The 18,517-nt window shown below is 40.4% G+C and overlaps 1 protein-coding gene across 7 annotated transcripts in view; it reads left to right on the top strand.

Moving 5' to 3' along the window:
• Positions 1 to 18,517, top strand: part of FAM168A (family with sequence similarity 168 member A) — a 235,165-nt gene that overhangs the window by 167,643 nt on the left and 49,005 nt on the right. For 6 of the 7 annotated variants that reach the window (XM_060159967.1, XM_060159968.1, XM_060159964.1 and 3 more), the window contains exons 3-4: positions 14,316 to 14,396; positions 18,431 to 18,457. In XM_060159967.1, coding sequence (XP_060015950.1) covers positions 14,316 to 14,396; positions 18,431 to 18,457 — 108 coding nt within the window. The remainder of the gene's footprint in view (positions 1 to 14,315; positions 14,397 to 18,430; positions 18,458 to 18,517) is intronic. The other variant, XM_060159970.1, reaches the window with a different exon arrangement.

The raw sequence follows: 18,517 nt of genomic DNA, 5'->3' as shown, positions 1-18,517 counted from the left end.
CCAGTCCGGGAGGATCCCACATGCCGTGGAGCGACTGGGCCCGTGAGTCATGGCCATTGAGCCTGCGCGTCCGGAGCCTGTGCTCCACAGTGGGAGAGGCCACAACAGTGAGAGGCCCACATACCGCAAAAAAAAAAAAAAGAAGAGAGATCTCAACTCAGTAACCTAACCTTCCACCTTAACACACTGGGGGGAATAAAAGAGTAAACTAAACCTAAAACAAGTAAAGGGAAGGGAATAATAAAGATTAGAGTAGAAATCAATGAAATTAAAAAACAGAAGAACAATAGAGAAAATCAATAAATCAAAAGTTGGTTCTTTGAAAAGAGCAACAAAATTAACAAACTTTTATCTAGACTGATTAAGAATAAAAGAGAGAAGACTTAAATTAGTAAAATCAGGAATGATACAGGGGGCATTATTACTGATTTTACAGAAATAAAAAGGATTGTAAGGGCATATTATGAACAATTATATGCCAACAAATCAGATATCTAGGAGAAATGGAAGAACTACAGATGGTACCTGACTTACGATGATTCAACTTAGGATTTTTCAACTTTGCAATGGTGTGAAAGTAGAAAATCTGAATAGACCTATAACATAATTAGTAAAAAAACAAACTTTCTACAAAGAAAAGCCCAGGACAGACATCTTCATTGGTGAGTTCTAACAAATATTTAAATAAGAATTAACACTCACCTTCCACAGACTCTTCCAAAAAATAGAGGAGGGGGGAGTGCTCTCGGCAAGTATTGTCCTGATACCAAAATCAGACAAAGACATCATAAGAATACTATAGACTAATATCTCACTTGAATATAAATGCAAAAGTCCTCAACAAAATAGTAGCAAAACGAGCAATAACGTATAGAAAGGGTTATATTATACACTATGACCAAGTGGGATTTATCCCAGGGGGGAAGATCTATTCAACATAGGAAAATCAATCAGTGCAACACACCATATTAAAACATTAAAGGACAGAACTCACATAATCATCTCAATAGATACAGAAAAAGCTTTTGACAAACTCTAATACCCTTTCATGATTTAAAGAAACAAAGAAATAAACAAAAACTCCAACAAACTAGGAATAGAAGGAACTTCCTCAACCTGATACAGGACATTTATGAAAAACCCATGGCTGTCATCATACTTAATAGAAAAAGACTGAATGCTTTTCCCATAACATTGTGAACAGGCAAGGATTTCAGGTCTCACCACTTCTATTGAACATTGTGCTGGAGGTTCTAACCAGGGCAGTTGGGCAAGAAAATGAAATAAAAGTCATCCAGATTGGAATGGAAGAAGTAAACTAGCTGTCTTTGCAGATGACACGATCTTGCATAGAGAAAATTCTGAGGAATCCATGCAGAAACTATTAGATCTAGTAAATGAGTTCAGCAAGGTTGCAGGATATAAGATCAATATATAAAAATCAATCATATTTCTGTACAGTTGTAATAAATAATCCAAAAATGAAATTATGAAAACAATTCTGTTTACAATAGCATCAAAACAAAAAAAATAGGAATCAATTTAACAAAAGAAGCATAAAACATAAACTCTGAAAACTACAAAACATTCTTGAAAGAAATTAACAATCTAAATAATTAGAAAAATATCCCATGTTCATGGATTGAAAGATTTAATATTTTTAAGATGGTAATACTCCCCAAATTGATCTACAGATTCAACACAGTCCCTATCAGAATCCCAGCTGATTTGTTTGCATATTTTGGCAAGCTGTTCCTAAACTTCACATCGAAATTCAAAGGACCCATATTAGCCAAAACAATCTTGAACAGGAACAGATTCAGAGGACCCACACTTCCCAATTTCCCAGAACTTATTAGAAAGCTACAGGTAATCAAGGCTGTGTTTTTGGCATAGGGGTAGACATATGGATCACTGGAATAGTATTGAGTGTCCAGAAATAAACCCTCGTATTTACACTCAGTGATTTTCAACAAGGGTACCAAAAACAATTCAGTGGGGGAAAGAACAGTCTTTTCAACATATGGTGCTGGGACAACTAGATATCTACATGTGAAAGAATGAAATAGGACCCCTCTTTCACATCATATGCAAAAATTAACTCAGAATGGTTCAAAGACCTAAATATAAGAGCTAGTACTATAAAACTCTTATAAGAAAACTTGGAGGTAAATCTTTGTGACCTTAGATTTGGCAAGGGTTTCTTACATATGATACCAGTAGCACAAGAAGCCAAAGAAAAAATAGGTAAATTGGACTTAATCAAAATTTAAAACTTTTGTACTTCAAAGGACACCATCAGTAAAACAAAAAGACAACCCACATATTTGGGATAAAATATTTGCAAATCATCTGACAGATAAGGGACTTGTACCAATGTTTATATGTCAAGAACTCTTACAAGTTGATAATAAAGACAACCCAATTAAGAAATATGCAAAGAATCTGAATAGATAGTTCTCCAAAGAAGATATAAAGATGGCTAATAAACACATGAGAAGGTGTTCAACATAATTAGTCATCAGGGAAATGCAAATCAAAACCACAGTAAGGTTCTATTTAACACCCTTAGAATGGCTATAATTAAAAAGGCAGATAATAACAAGTGTTGGCAAGGATATGGAGAAATTAAAACTCTTATATACTGATGCTAGGAGTGTAAAAATGGTATAGCCACTTTGGAAAAGAGTCTGGCTATTCCTCAAATGGTTTCCTGTCTCTATGACCTTGCTTATACTGTTTTTATTTGGGAATGCCAGTTCTTTTATCTTTGCCTGTCAGAATCCTGCCTATTCCACAAGGCCCAGCTCCAATTCCAGTTCCCCAAGCTTATATACTTAGAAACAGATTCTGCTAGGTTGTATGTCTTTATTTGGTATTACAAAATTGCCTTTCAGAATGCTTTTATTAATTCCCATTGTTTCAGATCCTTCCTAACACTTGATATTGTCAGACTTCAAAATATTTGTCAGTCTGATAGGTGTGAAATGATATTGTATTCCATCTACTTGCATTTTGCTGATTACTAGTGTCGTTGAACATCTTTTTCTTTTCTCCTCCATCTCCCGACTCATTTGAGTGATTTCTTCCATGAATTGCATGATTAGATTCTCTTGCCTTATTTTCATTTTCTTACTGATTAATATGAGTTCTTTATTCTGGATACTAGTTCTTTTTAAATGTGTGATAAATATCTTTTCTTACTCTGTGCTTGCTATTTTTTTTTTTTTTTTTTTTTTTGGTATGTGGGCCTCTCACTGTTGTGGCCTCTCCCATTGTGGAGCACAGGCTCCAGACGCGCAGGCTCAGCAGCCATGGTTCACGGGCCCAGCCACTCCACGGCATGTGGGATCTTCCCAGACCGGGGCACGAACTCGTGTCCCCTGCATCGGCAGGTGGACTCTCAACCACTGCGCCACCAGGGAAGCCCTCTGTGCTTGCTTTTTAACTCTGTTTATAGCATCTTGTCATACAGATTTAAATTTTGATAAGTTAAATTTATCAAACTTTTGGTCTCATCTAAGAAATATTGATACTTTCTAATCCCAAGGTCAAACTGATATTCTCCTTTTTTTTTTTTCTAATAGTTTTAAAGTTTTTGTTTAATTTAGGTCTTTGGTCTTTCTGGAATTGGAGAAGTGAGAGGTGGGGATCTAATTATTTTTTCTTCACATGAAAAACCAAGTATCCCAATATATTTTATTGAATCTGAGCAAGATTCTTTCCTTTACCAAATCTTGTTAAACAGAATAATGAAATGAAAGAGTGAATTGATCTGGGAGGGAAAGGGATTCATGGACCAAATCATCAGTTTGCAAGATTTCATCTTGCTTTTTTATCTCTTTTAAAAGATAAATGCAGGGAGGGCAGGAATCATTCACGAACAGTCTGTAAAGTGCTGAGCACCTCCCATCTGTCTTATAGATGGTGGCGGGGCGGGGGGAGCAGCAGCATACTCCTGGAGTGGTGGTTGAGACAGAATAGGCCATCTGCTTTCCATTAAAATTTCTCCCATACTGGCAGATAGGGAACTTCGGTGATATTTTTAGATTTGTAAAAGAATGTTTCCCGTGAGGAGTAGGAACACACTTACCTATGTGCTTACTTAGTAGCAATTTTATTACTAGCTTGAACCTAGCCTATTTTCTTATCTTTTTTTGTTGTGATATTGTTTTTACACTGAAGACATACCAAGCTAGGCCTGCTCTGGTTTCAGCAGCCTTTCTCTTCTAGGGCCCAGCCAAGGTGAATGACCCGCAGGTTGGTGGCCTTTCACCTGATGGATGAGTTCTCCCTGAAGATGCAACAACGTAACTCAGAGCACAGTTGATTACAGGATAGTGCCCCCTTTCTTGTTACCTCACGGGGGAGTTGCCTTGCCCCAACTAAGAACAATGCCTCACTTACACCCTTATATTTCCCTGGGGCTCACTAGTGGGAGGCCGGGTGGGTGGGCCTTGAATCCAGTGTACAGGCTTCCTCAGATTCAGGTCTGATGGGCTGCTCCAGAGCCAGCACTGCAGAACTGCTGCCTGCCTCCCTGACCTACATTCCCACCAGTATAGCACTCTTAGCAGCCAGGCCTCCCAACTAGTAAGAGGAATTCAGATTTAGGCTTTTTATCTGGAGCGAACACATTCAAGGGTCCATTTAATTTATTTTCTTTCCTTCTGCCTATTTAAAGAAAAGGGGGAAAAAAGCCCACAAACCCTGCAGTTAGAATGTTTCCTATCTTTACTTTTAGCCTTTCAGCTCAGTGCAATAAAAATGATTTTGCTGTCAGGATGAAGTTTCGTGAGCTCTGTCTCCTAAACATCTTTGTAATTCCACTCTCTTTATCCCATTGTTAATGTTTTAGCTTTGCCTTTGGGCTGTTGCACCAACTTCCCATCTGGTCCCTCTTTCTCTGATCTCACCCACTCTGAACCCCTTTCTACATTGCTACTGTAGTTGTTTTTATAAAACACAAATTTGAAACTCTCCAATTTAAAATCCTCCAATGGATTCTTAAATTCCATGTCTTAGCCTGACATTCAGATCTCTTCACAATCTGTCCCCAGTGTTGTTTTTTTTTTGCGGTACGTGGGCCTCTCACTGTTGTGGCCTCTCCCGTTGTGGAGCACAGGCTTCAGACGCACAGGCTCAGCGGCCATGGCTCACGGGCCCAGCCGCTCCGCGGCATGTGGGATCTTCCCGGACTGGGGCACGAACCCGTGTCCCCTGCATCGGCAGGCGGACTCTCAACCACTGCGCCACCAGGGAAGCCCCCGCAGCGTATTTTTTAAACCTTCATTTCCTGCCACTCTTCCCCACTCACTGTAACCTCCAACCACACTGAACTATTTGCCATTTGCCTGATATGGGATACATTTTCATGCCTTCATGCATGAAACGAATATATATTTCTTTGTCCGCACCCTCACACACCTCTGACAAACTCCTCTTATTCATTGTTCAAGGCCAGCTAAAATCTTTCTTCATCTGAAAAGCTATTCCCAACTGTCCCAGACCTGTTCTTCACTCCTTCCTCAGCATTTCTAGAATACCCCAACATTCTCTGATTATATATCATATATATTGCCTATAGATTAATATAAATAATCTATGTTACTTCCCTGTTAGACTGTAAGCTCTATGTAGAGAACCTAGCACCATGCTTGGCACGGTAAGCATCTGCTAGGTGCTAACTATGCTGATGGATAATGATGAAGAAATCTGGATTAAGTCACTTTAGGCCTTCATTGACCACTTATTACCAGTCTTGTTGTGTCAATTCAGTTCTTTTTTTTTTTTTTTAAATCAAGGGAAAAAAAGAAGAGTGAGCGAGGCAGGAAGAAAATGGAATTATTTTAAGGGAAGATGATTTGTAAATTGAAGTCTGACCAAAGGTGGACAATCAGGATGGGGAAGAGTTGAAGGAATTGAGTCTGGATTTGAGCAAGAGAAAATTCAGGAAGAATAACAGATATCTTCATATCTGTGGACAGTTGTGCTGGAGCAGAGGAAACAGACATGTTCTGTGAAGGTGGAACTAGGACCAGTAGTTTAGAAGCTGTTCAGGGTTAGAGTCCTTACAAGGTTGATTTTTAGCGCAGAGTAAAGAATTTCTTAACCTCCAGAGCTCTCCAACAGGAGCTTTGACTGCCTCAAGAGATTCTGAACACACCATCATTAGAAGGTGTCCTGGCAGAGGCCATGTGGCCAGCCATGTGGGCCACTATAGAAGATATTACAGTGCTGAGTGTCAAATTAGACTCAATCATCTCTAATACCTCTTTTAACTGTGTAATTCAGTGCCTGTGTGATGCTTTTCAGTAACGTGAGCATGACCTATATTAGGATACTGAGTGGGAACAGAATAGCTTTTTTTTTTTTTTAAATAACTGCACCATCTTTGACCAAATCGATTCTCCTGAGTAATTTCCTGTTTTCTCAGGTTTTGAATCTGAAGTAAAAGAATGTTGGCAAAGAAAACGGCAGCCAAATCCAGAGGTTTATGCAAAGTAGACTCATGTTTTGAGGGAGGTTGTTAGAATGGACTTTGTCTCATTCAACAGGCCCAGTTCTGTCTCCACTCTCTTTTTAGTAGTTGTGTAAGATAAGTCTAAGCTTCAATATCCTCATCTATAAAATGGGACTAATAATGTATTTCATAGAGTTAGGGTAAAAATTAAGTCAGATAAAGAAGTGCCTGGCACAGTGCTCAGAACGTGTTATAGATTCAAAACTGTATCCTTCCTCTTGCCCTCTTCTTTTTTATTTTGAGAGAATTAAAGATTTTTGTTTTGCTTGTATGGTTCTTTTGGTCGCCCCTAGGGTTGGGGGACAGTTTTCTTCATTTTAATTGTGAGCTTCAGAGGTAAAGCTCTGTCTTCATTGCATAAGTGTTCCCCCTGCTCACAAAGGAGTAATCCTCTTTGTCTTCCTGACCCAAGGAGTTAGTCTTCCACTACCTTTTTGATACTCTGCTATTTTTACTTCCTAAAGATCAAGTAGTTTCAGAAATAGTTTCTGATTTCTCTTGAAAGTAATTTCTAATTTCCATATTAATCAAGAAAATAGCTTTACATTTCTTCAGTCCTAATCCTAGTAACAACAAGTAAAAGGGATTAGATTGTATTAACATCTGTAAAGCAGTTAAAATGTACGCATCAGAATCCTAGGAAACCTGATCACTACTGTAGCCTTTGAGGTACAGAGGAGAAAAGCTCACTTGTGTCCATTTATTCTCTTCACTCTTGACCTCCAAAGAATATAAATACAGGAGGGGCACACTTGTTCCCAAGGAGCAAGTCATAGTTATTTGGTAGGTGTGGAAAAGGCCAGTTTCCACCACTGATTTACTGAATAATCTCAGCCAAAATATCACTTTACCTCTTTGAGCCTTGATTTCCTTACAAAATGGGGAAAGTAACATTAGTGTTGTTTTGAGGCTTGAATGACTTAGCATGTATGAAAATATCTTTTGTCTGAGTGGTGGGTGAAATATCCATGGTATATTATTTGAATTCCATGTCTTTACCCCCAATGCACTTTAACAGATCCAGGCAGTCTTGGGGAACTGGGACTTGGAATGCGCTCCACTCGCTTTGGTGGGGCAGAACCTATCCAGAGTCTTGGGAGTGTGCTGAGAGGAGACTTCAGCAGGTAATAGCCAGTCTAGCAAGTGTTACTATGACCTGAAACTTATATTCTAGTAGTGGGAGATAGGCAGTCTCCCATAAATATGTAAACATATAGTATATCAGGTTGTTAACTGCTGTGAAGGAAAACAAAGCATGATAAGGAGGACAGAGAGTAATGAAAGTTGAAGGTAGTATTTTAGAATGTAAGGTGACCTTTGAACAGAGTTCCAGAAGGGAAGAAAGGGTCAGGGTAAAGGCTCTGAGATGGGAAAGTGCTTGACACATTTGAAGAACAGCAAGGAGGCCATTGTGGCTGGAGTAGATTAGCATGTGGGCAAGGAGAGGAGGTTAGAGAGGTAGCTGGTGGGTCATTGAAAGGATTTCACCATAATTGTCTTGGGAAGCTACTGTGGGGCTTAAAGAGAGGAGTGTGGTAAAGAGACTGCATAGGATCAAAGGTAGAAGCAGGGAGACCCCTTAAGAAGCTATTGCAATAATCTAGGTGAGAAATAACAATGACTTGGACTAGGATAGCAAGTATGTAGGCAATGAGATGTGGTCAGATTTTAAATATATTCTAAAGGTGGAACTGAAAGGATTTGCTGATGGATTAGATGTGGATAGGAGAAGAAGAGTAGAGTCAAGGATGACTCTAAGATTTTTGGCCTCAGGAGCTAGAAGAATGAGTTGTCGTTTACTGGTGTGGAGAAAAAGCTTAGAGAACAGATTTGGAAGGGAATGGGAAGATAAAAGTAAATATTTAATTTTTGAATGTCATAAGTTTAAAATAATAATCGCTAACTTTTTGAAGTCTTAACTGTTTGCCGGGCTCCTAGTACTTTGAGGTCTTACTAATTTAATACTTATAGCAACCTATTAAGTAAATAATATTATTATTCCCACTTTACAAATGAGAAAACTAAAGCACAGAGAGGTTAAGTAAGTGGCCCAAGGTCACACAAATAATTAGTGGTGTTGCTGGAATTCAAACCTAAGCTTAGATCTAGCTCCAGAGACCATACGCTTAGCCACTCTACCCATATAGCCTTGATGTCTAGCAAACATCCAAGTGGAGATGTTAAGTAGGTAGTTAGATACTGTGAGTCTGGAGTTCAGGACAGCAGTCCAGTCTAGCAATATGAAACTTGGGCATAGGTAGTGGACAGATGAAACTGAAAAGGTAAGTTAGGGTCAGTGACTGTAAAGGGAGATATGGTCACAAGAAGACAAAATGATGAGATCAAGACCTAAAAGGCAACCTACCCTTTTAGGTGTGGTTAACCCATCAGTCCTGCTTCATAGAGCCAAGGAAGGTACAAGGCAAGCCACTTACGGATGTCCCCAAAATGCTACCCTTCATCCTTCTGCCCGGAATGTTCTTCCTCCCCTTTTTTTGTCCACATCAAGGGACACCTAGTGCCCAGTATAATCCCTGGCAGACAATAGGTACTAAATAAATGTTGGTTGATAAAGGCCCCTTTTCTGCTCACTTTACATCCTTGTCATGGCACTTTTCGGGCTGCATTCTAACTGTCCACTCATCTGTTTTTCTCTCTCATTACTTGGTGACACTCTCAAAGCCAGGGACCCTCTTGGATTTGTTTCTTTTGTTTTTAAACCTTTCATAGCTCCAGAATACAATGCCCTGGGTAATCTCTTTATTGAGTACCTATTCTCTACAGTTATCTGTGCTAGGCACTAGAGATGCCAGCATCATCAACAGAGGCAGCAGGATGAGTAATATCAGTTGGGGACAAGGAAACAAAATAAACAAAACAAACCCAGAAAAGTTGTAGGAAGGAAGCCCAGCTTTCATATGATGCCCTTTTTGGACAGGGGAAGTTGATGGTTGGGAAGGGATACTCTCTACTGGCCACACAGACTATTTATTCATCACCACCCTGTGTTTGAGAAGCTTGGATGCTTGCTGTCCAGGCTGAGGGGAAGAGGAGGTGGTGGTATGCTCAGAGAGTAGAAAATAGGAACTGATCAAGAGCTGTTGTGTACAGGCAAATGAGACATAGCTATGCCTTCAAGAAGCTTACAGATTGGGGAAAGGGGGGAGGACAGGAAATGTAAACAAACCGTCGAAGTACACTGTGATAAGTTCTGTCATTGGGGACGCATGTGTCTTCAAATTTGTTCTGTCCTACAGGGTAGAAGGTACAGATAGAGTTTGGTGAAGTATGAGAAGTCCCTTTCAGACAATCAGAGCAGTTTCACAGTGGAGGGGGCTGCCGAGTCTCAGGAAAGGACAGAGTTTATTATGGTCAGTAGAGGCGTAAGAGCGGGGATGAATGATGCGTGAGTGTGTTGCAGAGTAGCCCTAGCCTCAAATGGCCTTGAAGGTGCTTCTAACCTCTGTAATCCCTTCCTTTTTCTCAGCCTAAGGATGTCACCTAGAAAATTAAGAGGGCTTTTTCTAATGCTACCATTCTTTGATACCTGCCAAATTCAAGTGAATGAAAAATAATTCTACTTAGAAACACTGAAGGAAGATCCTGTAATTGCCCCTAAAGTAAAAGACATCTGAAATGACATAATAGGGGTATGATTACCCTTGGCTGTACAGTCTCTCACATGAAGCTGAATACAGATTTCAGCCATGAGACCAGGTCACTTCGCTTCCCAAATTAAACCCTTGACTTTCTCCTTGAGAAGTGACAGACCTCCATATTGCTAATTAAGTGACAAGTTGGCTGCCTTGGTTCTGAAATCAGAAAATGATTGGGAGTAAAGAGAGATGAATTTTCTTTGGAATTGGAAAGGATTTAGGGAAAGGTATATTAACAAAGATACATTATTAAAGCTCAATATTTATAAATCCCAAAGAAGCTTTTAGGGATTTGGGGATTTAATCTTTGACTTTTAAAATCAGCTTTCCATTGTCGGTCAAAATACCAATGAGCATTTAAAAACTGCAGGGAGCAATGAGACAGGCACTTACACACTGCTAGTGTGAGTACAAATTGATAGTCTTTCTAGAAAGCAGTGTGGCAAAGTATGTGAAGATTCTTAGCATGTCACTTCTCATCATTTCTGCTGCTACTTCCCTGATCTGAGCCCCATCATCTATTGCAAGGAGTTTGCAGTAGCCTCCTAACTGGTCTCTCTGCTTCTCTACTCTTCCCCCATTATAGTCTGTTTTCCACACAGCAATCAGAGTGACTCTTTTCAAACATAAGTCAGACCATGTTATTATTCTGCTCAAGACCCCATCATGGCTTCTCATTTCACTCAGAGTAAAAGTTGAAGTCCTTACAGTAGCCTGAAGGCCCTACACGAACTGACCAGCCTTCTATCTCTCTGACTCCTCTACAACTACTTTCCCCCTCGCTTGTTCCACTTTAGCTACACTGGCCTCTTTGCTATTCCTCAGACATATCCCATATCATATACTCCCAACTTAGGGCCTTTGAACTGACTCTTTCCTTCCTGTGAAATGTTCTTCCTTCAGCCATCTTGCTTGGTTAACTCTATTTCCTTCAAGTCTGTGTGGAAACCTTACTTTCTCAGTGTGTCTTATACTGGTTACCCTATTTAATAGTGCAGTCCCAACACCGTGGCACATCTGATGCCCTTTACCCTGCCCTTTTTCTCTTTTCCATAGCACTTAAGACTGTTTTTTTAATAGTTACTATTTATCCACTGCCTTCTCCAACCCTCTTAAAATATAAGCTCCACAAGGGCAGGGATCACAGTGTCTGGCACAGAGTAGATACTGAAATATTTGTTGAATGAATGGGCTTTAAAAATAGCACTATCTTTTGACCTAGAAAGCTCACTTCTAGAACTCATTCCTGAAAAAATAATCAGAAATGCAGCCAAAGATTTATTTGGGTTGTTCTCATACCTTTATTTATAATAATGAAAATTTGAAAACAACCTAAACCTATAAAAACAGAGTTATGGTTAAATAATTTGCTATATCTACATAATGGAATATTATCAAGATATTAAAAAGTGTTTTGAAGAGAATTACGTGGGAAAATGCTTATAATGTTAAAGTGAAAAAATAGAATTTAAAACAACATTTACCCTTATCTCACACCATATACAAAAATGAATTAATGATGGGAATTCCTTGGCAGTCCAGTGGCTAGGACTCCATGCTTTCACTGCCGAGGGCCCGGGTTCAATCCCTGGTCAGGGAACTAAGATCCCCACAAGCCATGCAGCACAGCCAAAAAAAAAGGATCAATGATATAAATATAAGGGTCAAAGCCTTAAAACTCTTAGAAGAAAATATAGGGTAAATCTTCATGACCTTGGATTTAGCAAGTGTATTCTTAGATATGACACCAAAAACATGAGCAACAAAGGAAAAATAGATAAATTGGATTTCATCAAAATTAAATCTGATAGTTTTTTTGTTTTCTTAGTTTTTAATGGAGTATAGTTGATTTACAATGTTATTAGTTTCTGCTGAACAGCAAAGTGAATCAGTTATACATATGCATATATCCACTCATTTTTAGATTCTTCTTCCATATAGTTCATTACAGAGAACTGACCTATGCTATACAGTAGGTCCTTATTAGTTATCTATTTTATATATAGTAGTGTTGTATATGTCAATCCCAATCTCCCAATTTATCCCCCTCACCCCACTTTCCCCCCCAGTAACCATAAGTTTGTTTTCTACATCTGTGACTCTATTTCTGTTTTGTAAATAAGTTCATTTGTACCATTTTTTTTTTAGATTCCACATATAAGCGATATCATATATTTGTCTTTCTCTGTCTGGCTTACTTCACTCAGTATGACAAATCTGATAAAGGTTTAATATCCAGAATACATTAAAAAGTCCTACAACTCAACAACAAAACAACCCGACTTTTTAAATTGGCACATATTTTGAATAGACATTTCTCCAAACAAATGTACAAATGACCAGTAAGCACATGAAAAGATGTTCAGCATCATTAATCATTAGGGAAATGCACATCAAAACCACAAAGAGATACCAATTCACACCTGCTAGGATGGCTATAATTAAAAAAAAATAGAAAATAACAAGTGTTGGTGAGGATGTGTAAAAATTGGAACCCTCGTGCATTGCTGGTGGGAGTGTAAAATGGTATAGCCACTGTGAAAAACAGTTTGGTGGTTCCTCAAAAAGCTAAAGATAAAATTACCATATAACCCAGCAATTCTGCTCCTCAGTATATACCCCCAAAAATTGAAAACAGGGACTCAAACTGATACTTGTATATCAGTGTTCACAGCAGCATTATTCACAATATCCAAAAGGTGGAAACAACCCAAGTGTCCATCAACAGGTGAATGGATAAACAAAATGTGGTATATATACACAGTGGAATATTACTCAGCCATAAAAAGGAATGAAGTTCTGATACATGCTAAAACATGAATGAACTCTGAAAAAATTATGCTAAGAAGCCAGGCACAAAAGGATAAATAGTGTTTGATTCCATGTGTTAGAATACATAAAGTATCTAGAATAAGCAAATTCATAGAGACAGAAAGTAGATTAGAAGTTAATCATGAAGAACCTAGGGGCAGGACAGGAATAAAGATGCAGACCTACTAGAGAATGGACTTGAGGATACGGGGAGGGGGAAGGGTAAGCTGGGACAAAATGAGAGTGGCATGGACATATATACACTACCAAATGCAAAACAGATAGCTAGTGGGAAGCAGCCGCATAGCACAGGGAGATCAGCTCGGTGCTTTGTGACCACCTAGAGGGGTGGGATAGGGAGGGTGGGAGGGAGGGAGACGCAAAAGGGAAGAGATATGGGAATATATGTATATGTATAACTGATTCACTTTGTTATAAAGCAGAAACTAACATACCATTGTAAAGCAATTATACTCCAATAAACATATTAAAAAAAAAAGAAGTTAAGATGGGTTATGGGAAGAGGGAATGGAGTGTTATTGCTTAACGGGTACAGAGTTCTGTTTGGGGTGGTTAAAAACTTTTAGAAATGCATAGTGGGGATGGTTGCACAACATTGTGAATGTAATTAGTGCCACTGAATTGTACACTTAAATGGTTAAAATCACAAATTTTATATATATTTTGTCACAATTAAAAAACGTTTTTTTAATCCTTATATATAATATGCAGTGGTGGACTGGATCAGGCTTGTGTGGGCTCTCTAGACCCAATTGTGAGCTTCTCAGCTACTTATACTTATTCAGTGATGTTGGTAGCTTGAAATTGGCCATGGTTGGGAGTGCTTACACCATGGAACTTAGCAAATGCTACAAATAGGGCTCCACCCCAATCCCCTTGAGCCAGTTGTTAAATATTTACTAGCTCACCACTGAATATATGTGTATAAAAATGCATGGAAAACTGTCTGGAGACATAGATGCCAAACTGCTATTATCTCTGGGGAGGAGAGTAGTATTATGGCAGGAATGTGAAAGTAAACTTACACTTTCTACCATATATACTTCCATAGTGTTTCAGGGTTTTTTACAGTGAGCATATAGACATATATCTCTTGTACTGCTTTGAAAAAACAGACAGAAAAATGTGTATATGTTGGGACTGTGGTATTGGTGATTTTTCTTGAGAGGCTAAAAGCAGTCACATATACTACCTGAAATGGCCCATGAAGAGGCTGAAGGCCAAGCTTGGGACTTGGATTCCATTTCCTCAGAAATCTGCTTTCTTCTTGCCCAACTAAATGACACTTTTTTGTCTCTTCATAGGTTACCCTACAGCCTATCCAGCTGCAGCCCCTGCCTACAATCCCAGCCTGTACCCCACCAATAGCCCCAGTTATGCTCCAGGTAAGGAAAAAGTGAAGCCAACAGTGGTGAATGGGGTGGGAGGTGAGGCTCTATTTGGGAAAAAAAAGCCCGAAACACTTGCTGGCCTTTCCATGTCCTTAATTGCTCTGGGCTCAGCCTGTCCACGCTTGATTGTTCAGGGAGTCCCCTCTGGGAACTGGGGCAGTTCAGCCTCCGGGAATAGAATTTCTTCCATTCTCCTTGGGACTTAAAGTTGGCCCATCTCTCTTCTGCTGGAATATCTGAGATGTGTATCCTCCTCACAGAACCTTTTCTGCTCTCCCAGTATCCACACCCAGTTTTTGCTCGGTTTCCCCTGAGGCTGCCGTTGACACACACACACACACGCACACACACACACATATCCTCAGTTTCCCCTGAGGCTGCTGTTGACACATACACACACACACACCCTCGGTTTCCCCTGAGGCTGCCGTTGACACATATACACACACACACACCACCCACCCACCCACCCCTTCCTGGATGTGGATTTGGAAGAGAGTGAGAGACTTGCCACATTTTCAAGCTGCAGCGAGGAACTTGTTTTTCAAAAATAATAAAGGCCCAACACTCCTTGGATAGAGGTTGAAATAGATTTGAAAGTATAGAAGTTTGTTTCAGTTTGGGAGCAATGCAGAGGTTTTACCAGCATCTTGACCCCCACGCTCAAAAAAACAAGCCACTCTCAGCTGGTGCTTTAATACTCAAGGAGCAGGAGAAAGAATGTGGGCTCTGCAGTTAGTAAGTCCTGGGTTTGAATCCTGATTACTCAACTCACTAGTTGTGAGTCCTTAGACAAGTTACCTCACCTCTCTGAGAAATGTGCTACACCTACCTCATGGTTGTAGATGGTTTTATGTAAGTTCCTCTTCATTTACTCAACAAGTATTTATTTGCTGAATGTCCTCCCCACTAGAATAGAAAAAAGGAAGGATGCTGTCTTTGCCTGAAGTAGCTTACAGTCCATTCGGAAGCTGACGTGTGAACAGATTCGTGGCTGTACAGTGTGGTGAATATTGTAAAAGGAATATGTACAAGAGGAGAGGAAGTGGAGGAGGGAACAACCTCTGCCTGGGGTTGAGGGTGTAAGGGGAGGCTTCACAGAGGACCTAGCAGTGGAGACTTGAGGGAGAAGTAAGAGGCATTCTTTTTTGTTTGTTTGGTTGTTTTTTTGTTGTTGCTGTTAAGAGGCATTCTTTTAAACATACAGAGGAAGAGTTGGGCATTCTAGGCAGAGTAGAGCCTGGGCAAAGACATGGAGGTGTGAGGAGTGACACTGAAGAACCTTGAAGTAGTGAGAATGGTTGAAGCATAGGCTCTAGGGTGGCGGCGTAATAGATGAATCTGGACTACAGATGTGCAAGGGCCAGATTTGGAAAGGCCTGGAATGTCACGATAATACCCTCATTTTCTTGTTTAGTAATTATTTTTTTAATACCATTTGTTTTATTTGGCAATTGTGACTTTTTAAAATTATTTATTTATATCTTATTTATTTTGGGCTGCTTTGGGTCTTCATTGCTGCGCAGGCTTTCTCTAGTTGTGGCGAGCGGGGGCTACTCTTTGTTGCCGTGCACGTGCTTCTCATTGCGGTGGCTTCTCTAGTTGTGGAGCACAGGCTCTAGGTGCGCAGGCTACAGTAGTTGTGGCGCGTGGGCTCAGTAGTTGTGGCTCGCGGGCTCTAGAGCGCAGGCTCAGTAGTTGTGGTGCATGGGCTTAGTTGCTCCACGGCATGTGGGATCTTCCCGGACCAGGTATCGAACCTGTGTCCCCTGCATCAGCAGGTGGATTCTTAACCACTTCGCCAACAGGGAAGTCCCTGCATGCATTCTTTTTTTCATTTTTTAATTTATTTATTTATTTACTTATTTGTTTATTTTTGGCTACATTGGGTCTTTTTTTTAAATTTATTTTTATTTTTGGCTGTGTTGGGTCTTCGTTGCTGCGCGCGGGCTTTCTCTAGTTGCAGTGAGCGGGGGCTACTCTTCATTGCAGTGTGCGGGCTTCCCATTGAGGTGGCTTCTCTTGTTGCAGAGCATGGGCTCTAGGCGCGCGGGCTTCAGTAGTTGTGTCTCATGGCCTCTAGAGCACAGACAGGCTCAGTAGTTGTGGCTCACGGGCTTAGTTGATCCACGGCATGTGGGATCTTCCCGGACCAGGACTTGAACCTGTGTCCCCTTCATTGGCAGACGGATTCTTAACCACTGCGTCACCAGGGAAGCCCCCCACATGCATTCTTAACCACAACATTATAGTTGCAGTCGGCTAGAGAGAAATTGAGGTGTTAGACTAGAGCAGTCAGATTAGAGAGGAAAGGGAGAGCAGACGGGAAGAGCCTGAGATTGTGGGGACGTGGGGAAGGGAGAGATTGGAAAGCTCCTGGCATGTGTAAAGTACTGATTAAGTTTTAATTTTAAAGCACACAAAATATCAACCCACGTCTAACTTGATTTTCCCCAATTTTACTTTTGAAAAGTCAACATATTTCTAAGCTGTGACTAAACCAACCCAGACCATTTTCTCACACAGTCCACTAGACAGGGTGGTATTAGCACATTGTGTCAGAAAGCCCCAAACTGGGAGTTGGAAGACTGGAGTTATAGCACTAACTCTGCTACTGATTTTGGTGTGACTTTGGGCAGATCCTTTTCCCTTTGGAGTTACACATACACACAGCTGGTCCGTGTCATATGTTGGGAGGCTGGCCTCTGCTTCTACCAGGTCTCCTGACTGCAGTGGAGGAGCTGACTCAAGGTCAGAGAGGACAGTGTACGTACTCTCAGCTTCCTTCGAGAGCTGGCCGTTTGTGATGCGGGATAGAAGCCTGCAAAGGAGCCAGGCTCTCAGGTTTAAATTCCTCTCAGCTTTTTCAAGAAGACCAAGAAGTTGCTTCAGAAAGAGCTATTTTTAGCAGCTCTAAATGCCCAAAGATGTCCTCTATCCAGGATGCAGGGAAATATTTCACTCCTTCATTGGTTCTGAAAGCAATGTGGGTACTTGAAGCTTTCTTCCAAGCTCTTAGTGACTTCAGGGATCTTACTTAAGAACTGTTTGGCCCTGCAGAAGGCAGAGCCAATAGAGACTTGTTTTCAAAATCTGGAGACCAAAAGATGGGTCATATTAATGGTAATCTGACTTGAAAATGAAGGGAAAGGATAAACAGGATAACTAATATAGGTAAAAATGAAATACCTCCTCACAAAAAAATCTGTTTATCAGTCATTGTCATCTGTTGTCTCACTTGATTCCATAGCAGCATTGTAAAGTACAGTTACTCCCATTTTGCATATGATGAACCTGGGGAAGGGGAGGGAAAAGGAATTTGAGTTTTCTGAACACCTGCCATGTTCCAGACACCATGCAATTCTTGTCACAAATCTTAATTTTTTTTCCGTAATCTTGTGAGTTAGAGCTTCTTGCCTTCAGTTTTGCTCAGAGAGGTTAAATAACGTGTCCAAAGTTGCACAGCTAAAAAGCAGTGGAGCTCAGATTCAAAGCCAAGCTGTCTGCCCACAGTCTGTGCCCCTTGTACAGCACCACGCTCTCCCAGAGGTCTCAGGGAATTAAGTGCCTCTGCATTGGTCCTGGCCCTCTAGGACTTTAAACAGAGCTCTTCAGAGGCCAAAGATGATTGGTTTTGTCCCTGAACCTTTACCTCCTCTAGCACATAAAGCCTCTGTCATGTGTGAAGTCCCTTTGCAATGCTTGGGAGACTTGAAATTTATTCTTAGCATGGACAAGCAAAGAGCAGGAACTTGGACTTACATACTTCCAGGCAGCTTCTGGGTCAGCTGCCTGGAGGATGTCATGGCATCCAAGGACATACCCTTCCTCAATGAATGGGCTTTCCTGGATGGCAAGTCTGTCACCCTCTCCAGGGTAGAGGTACTTTGCACCCTCTGCGTTCACTGTTTCTTGCGTAGCCTGGGGGAAACTGCTTTTTTAAGACAAAGTTTGTTTTTGTAACTGCAATATGTACTACTTTGCACAGATTCTTAGTGGTAATTTCAACTAACATTTCTATCCAACAGAGTTTCAGTTCCTGCATTCAGCTTATGGTAGGAGAGCTATTTTTCCTCATCTGTATTATGGCCTATGAATGTGTTATCTCGTAACAA

The sequence above is a fragment of the Lagenorhynchus albirostris genome, chromosome 9 (assembly GCF_949774975.1).
Source record: "Lagenorhynchus albirostris chromosome 9, mLagAlb1.1, whole genome shotgun sequence".
Taxonomy (NCBI): domain Eukaryota; kingdom Metazoa; phylum Chordata; class Mammalia; order Artiodactyla; family Delphinidae; genus Lagenorhynchus; species Lagenorhynchus albirostris.
The sequence above is the reverse complement of the archived record's forward strand: the minus strand, read 5'-3'. Positions and strand labels throughout refer to the sequence as shown.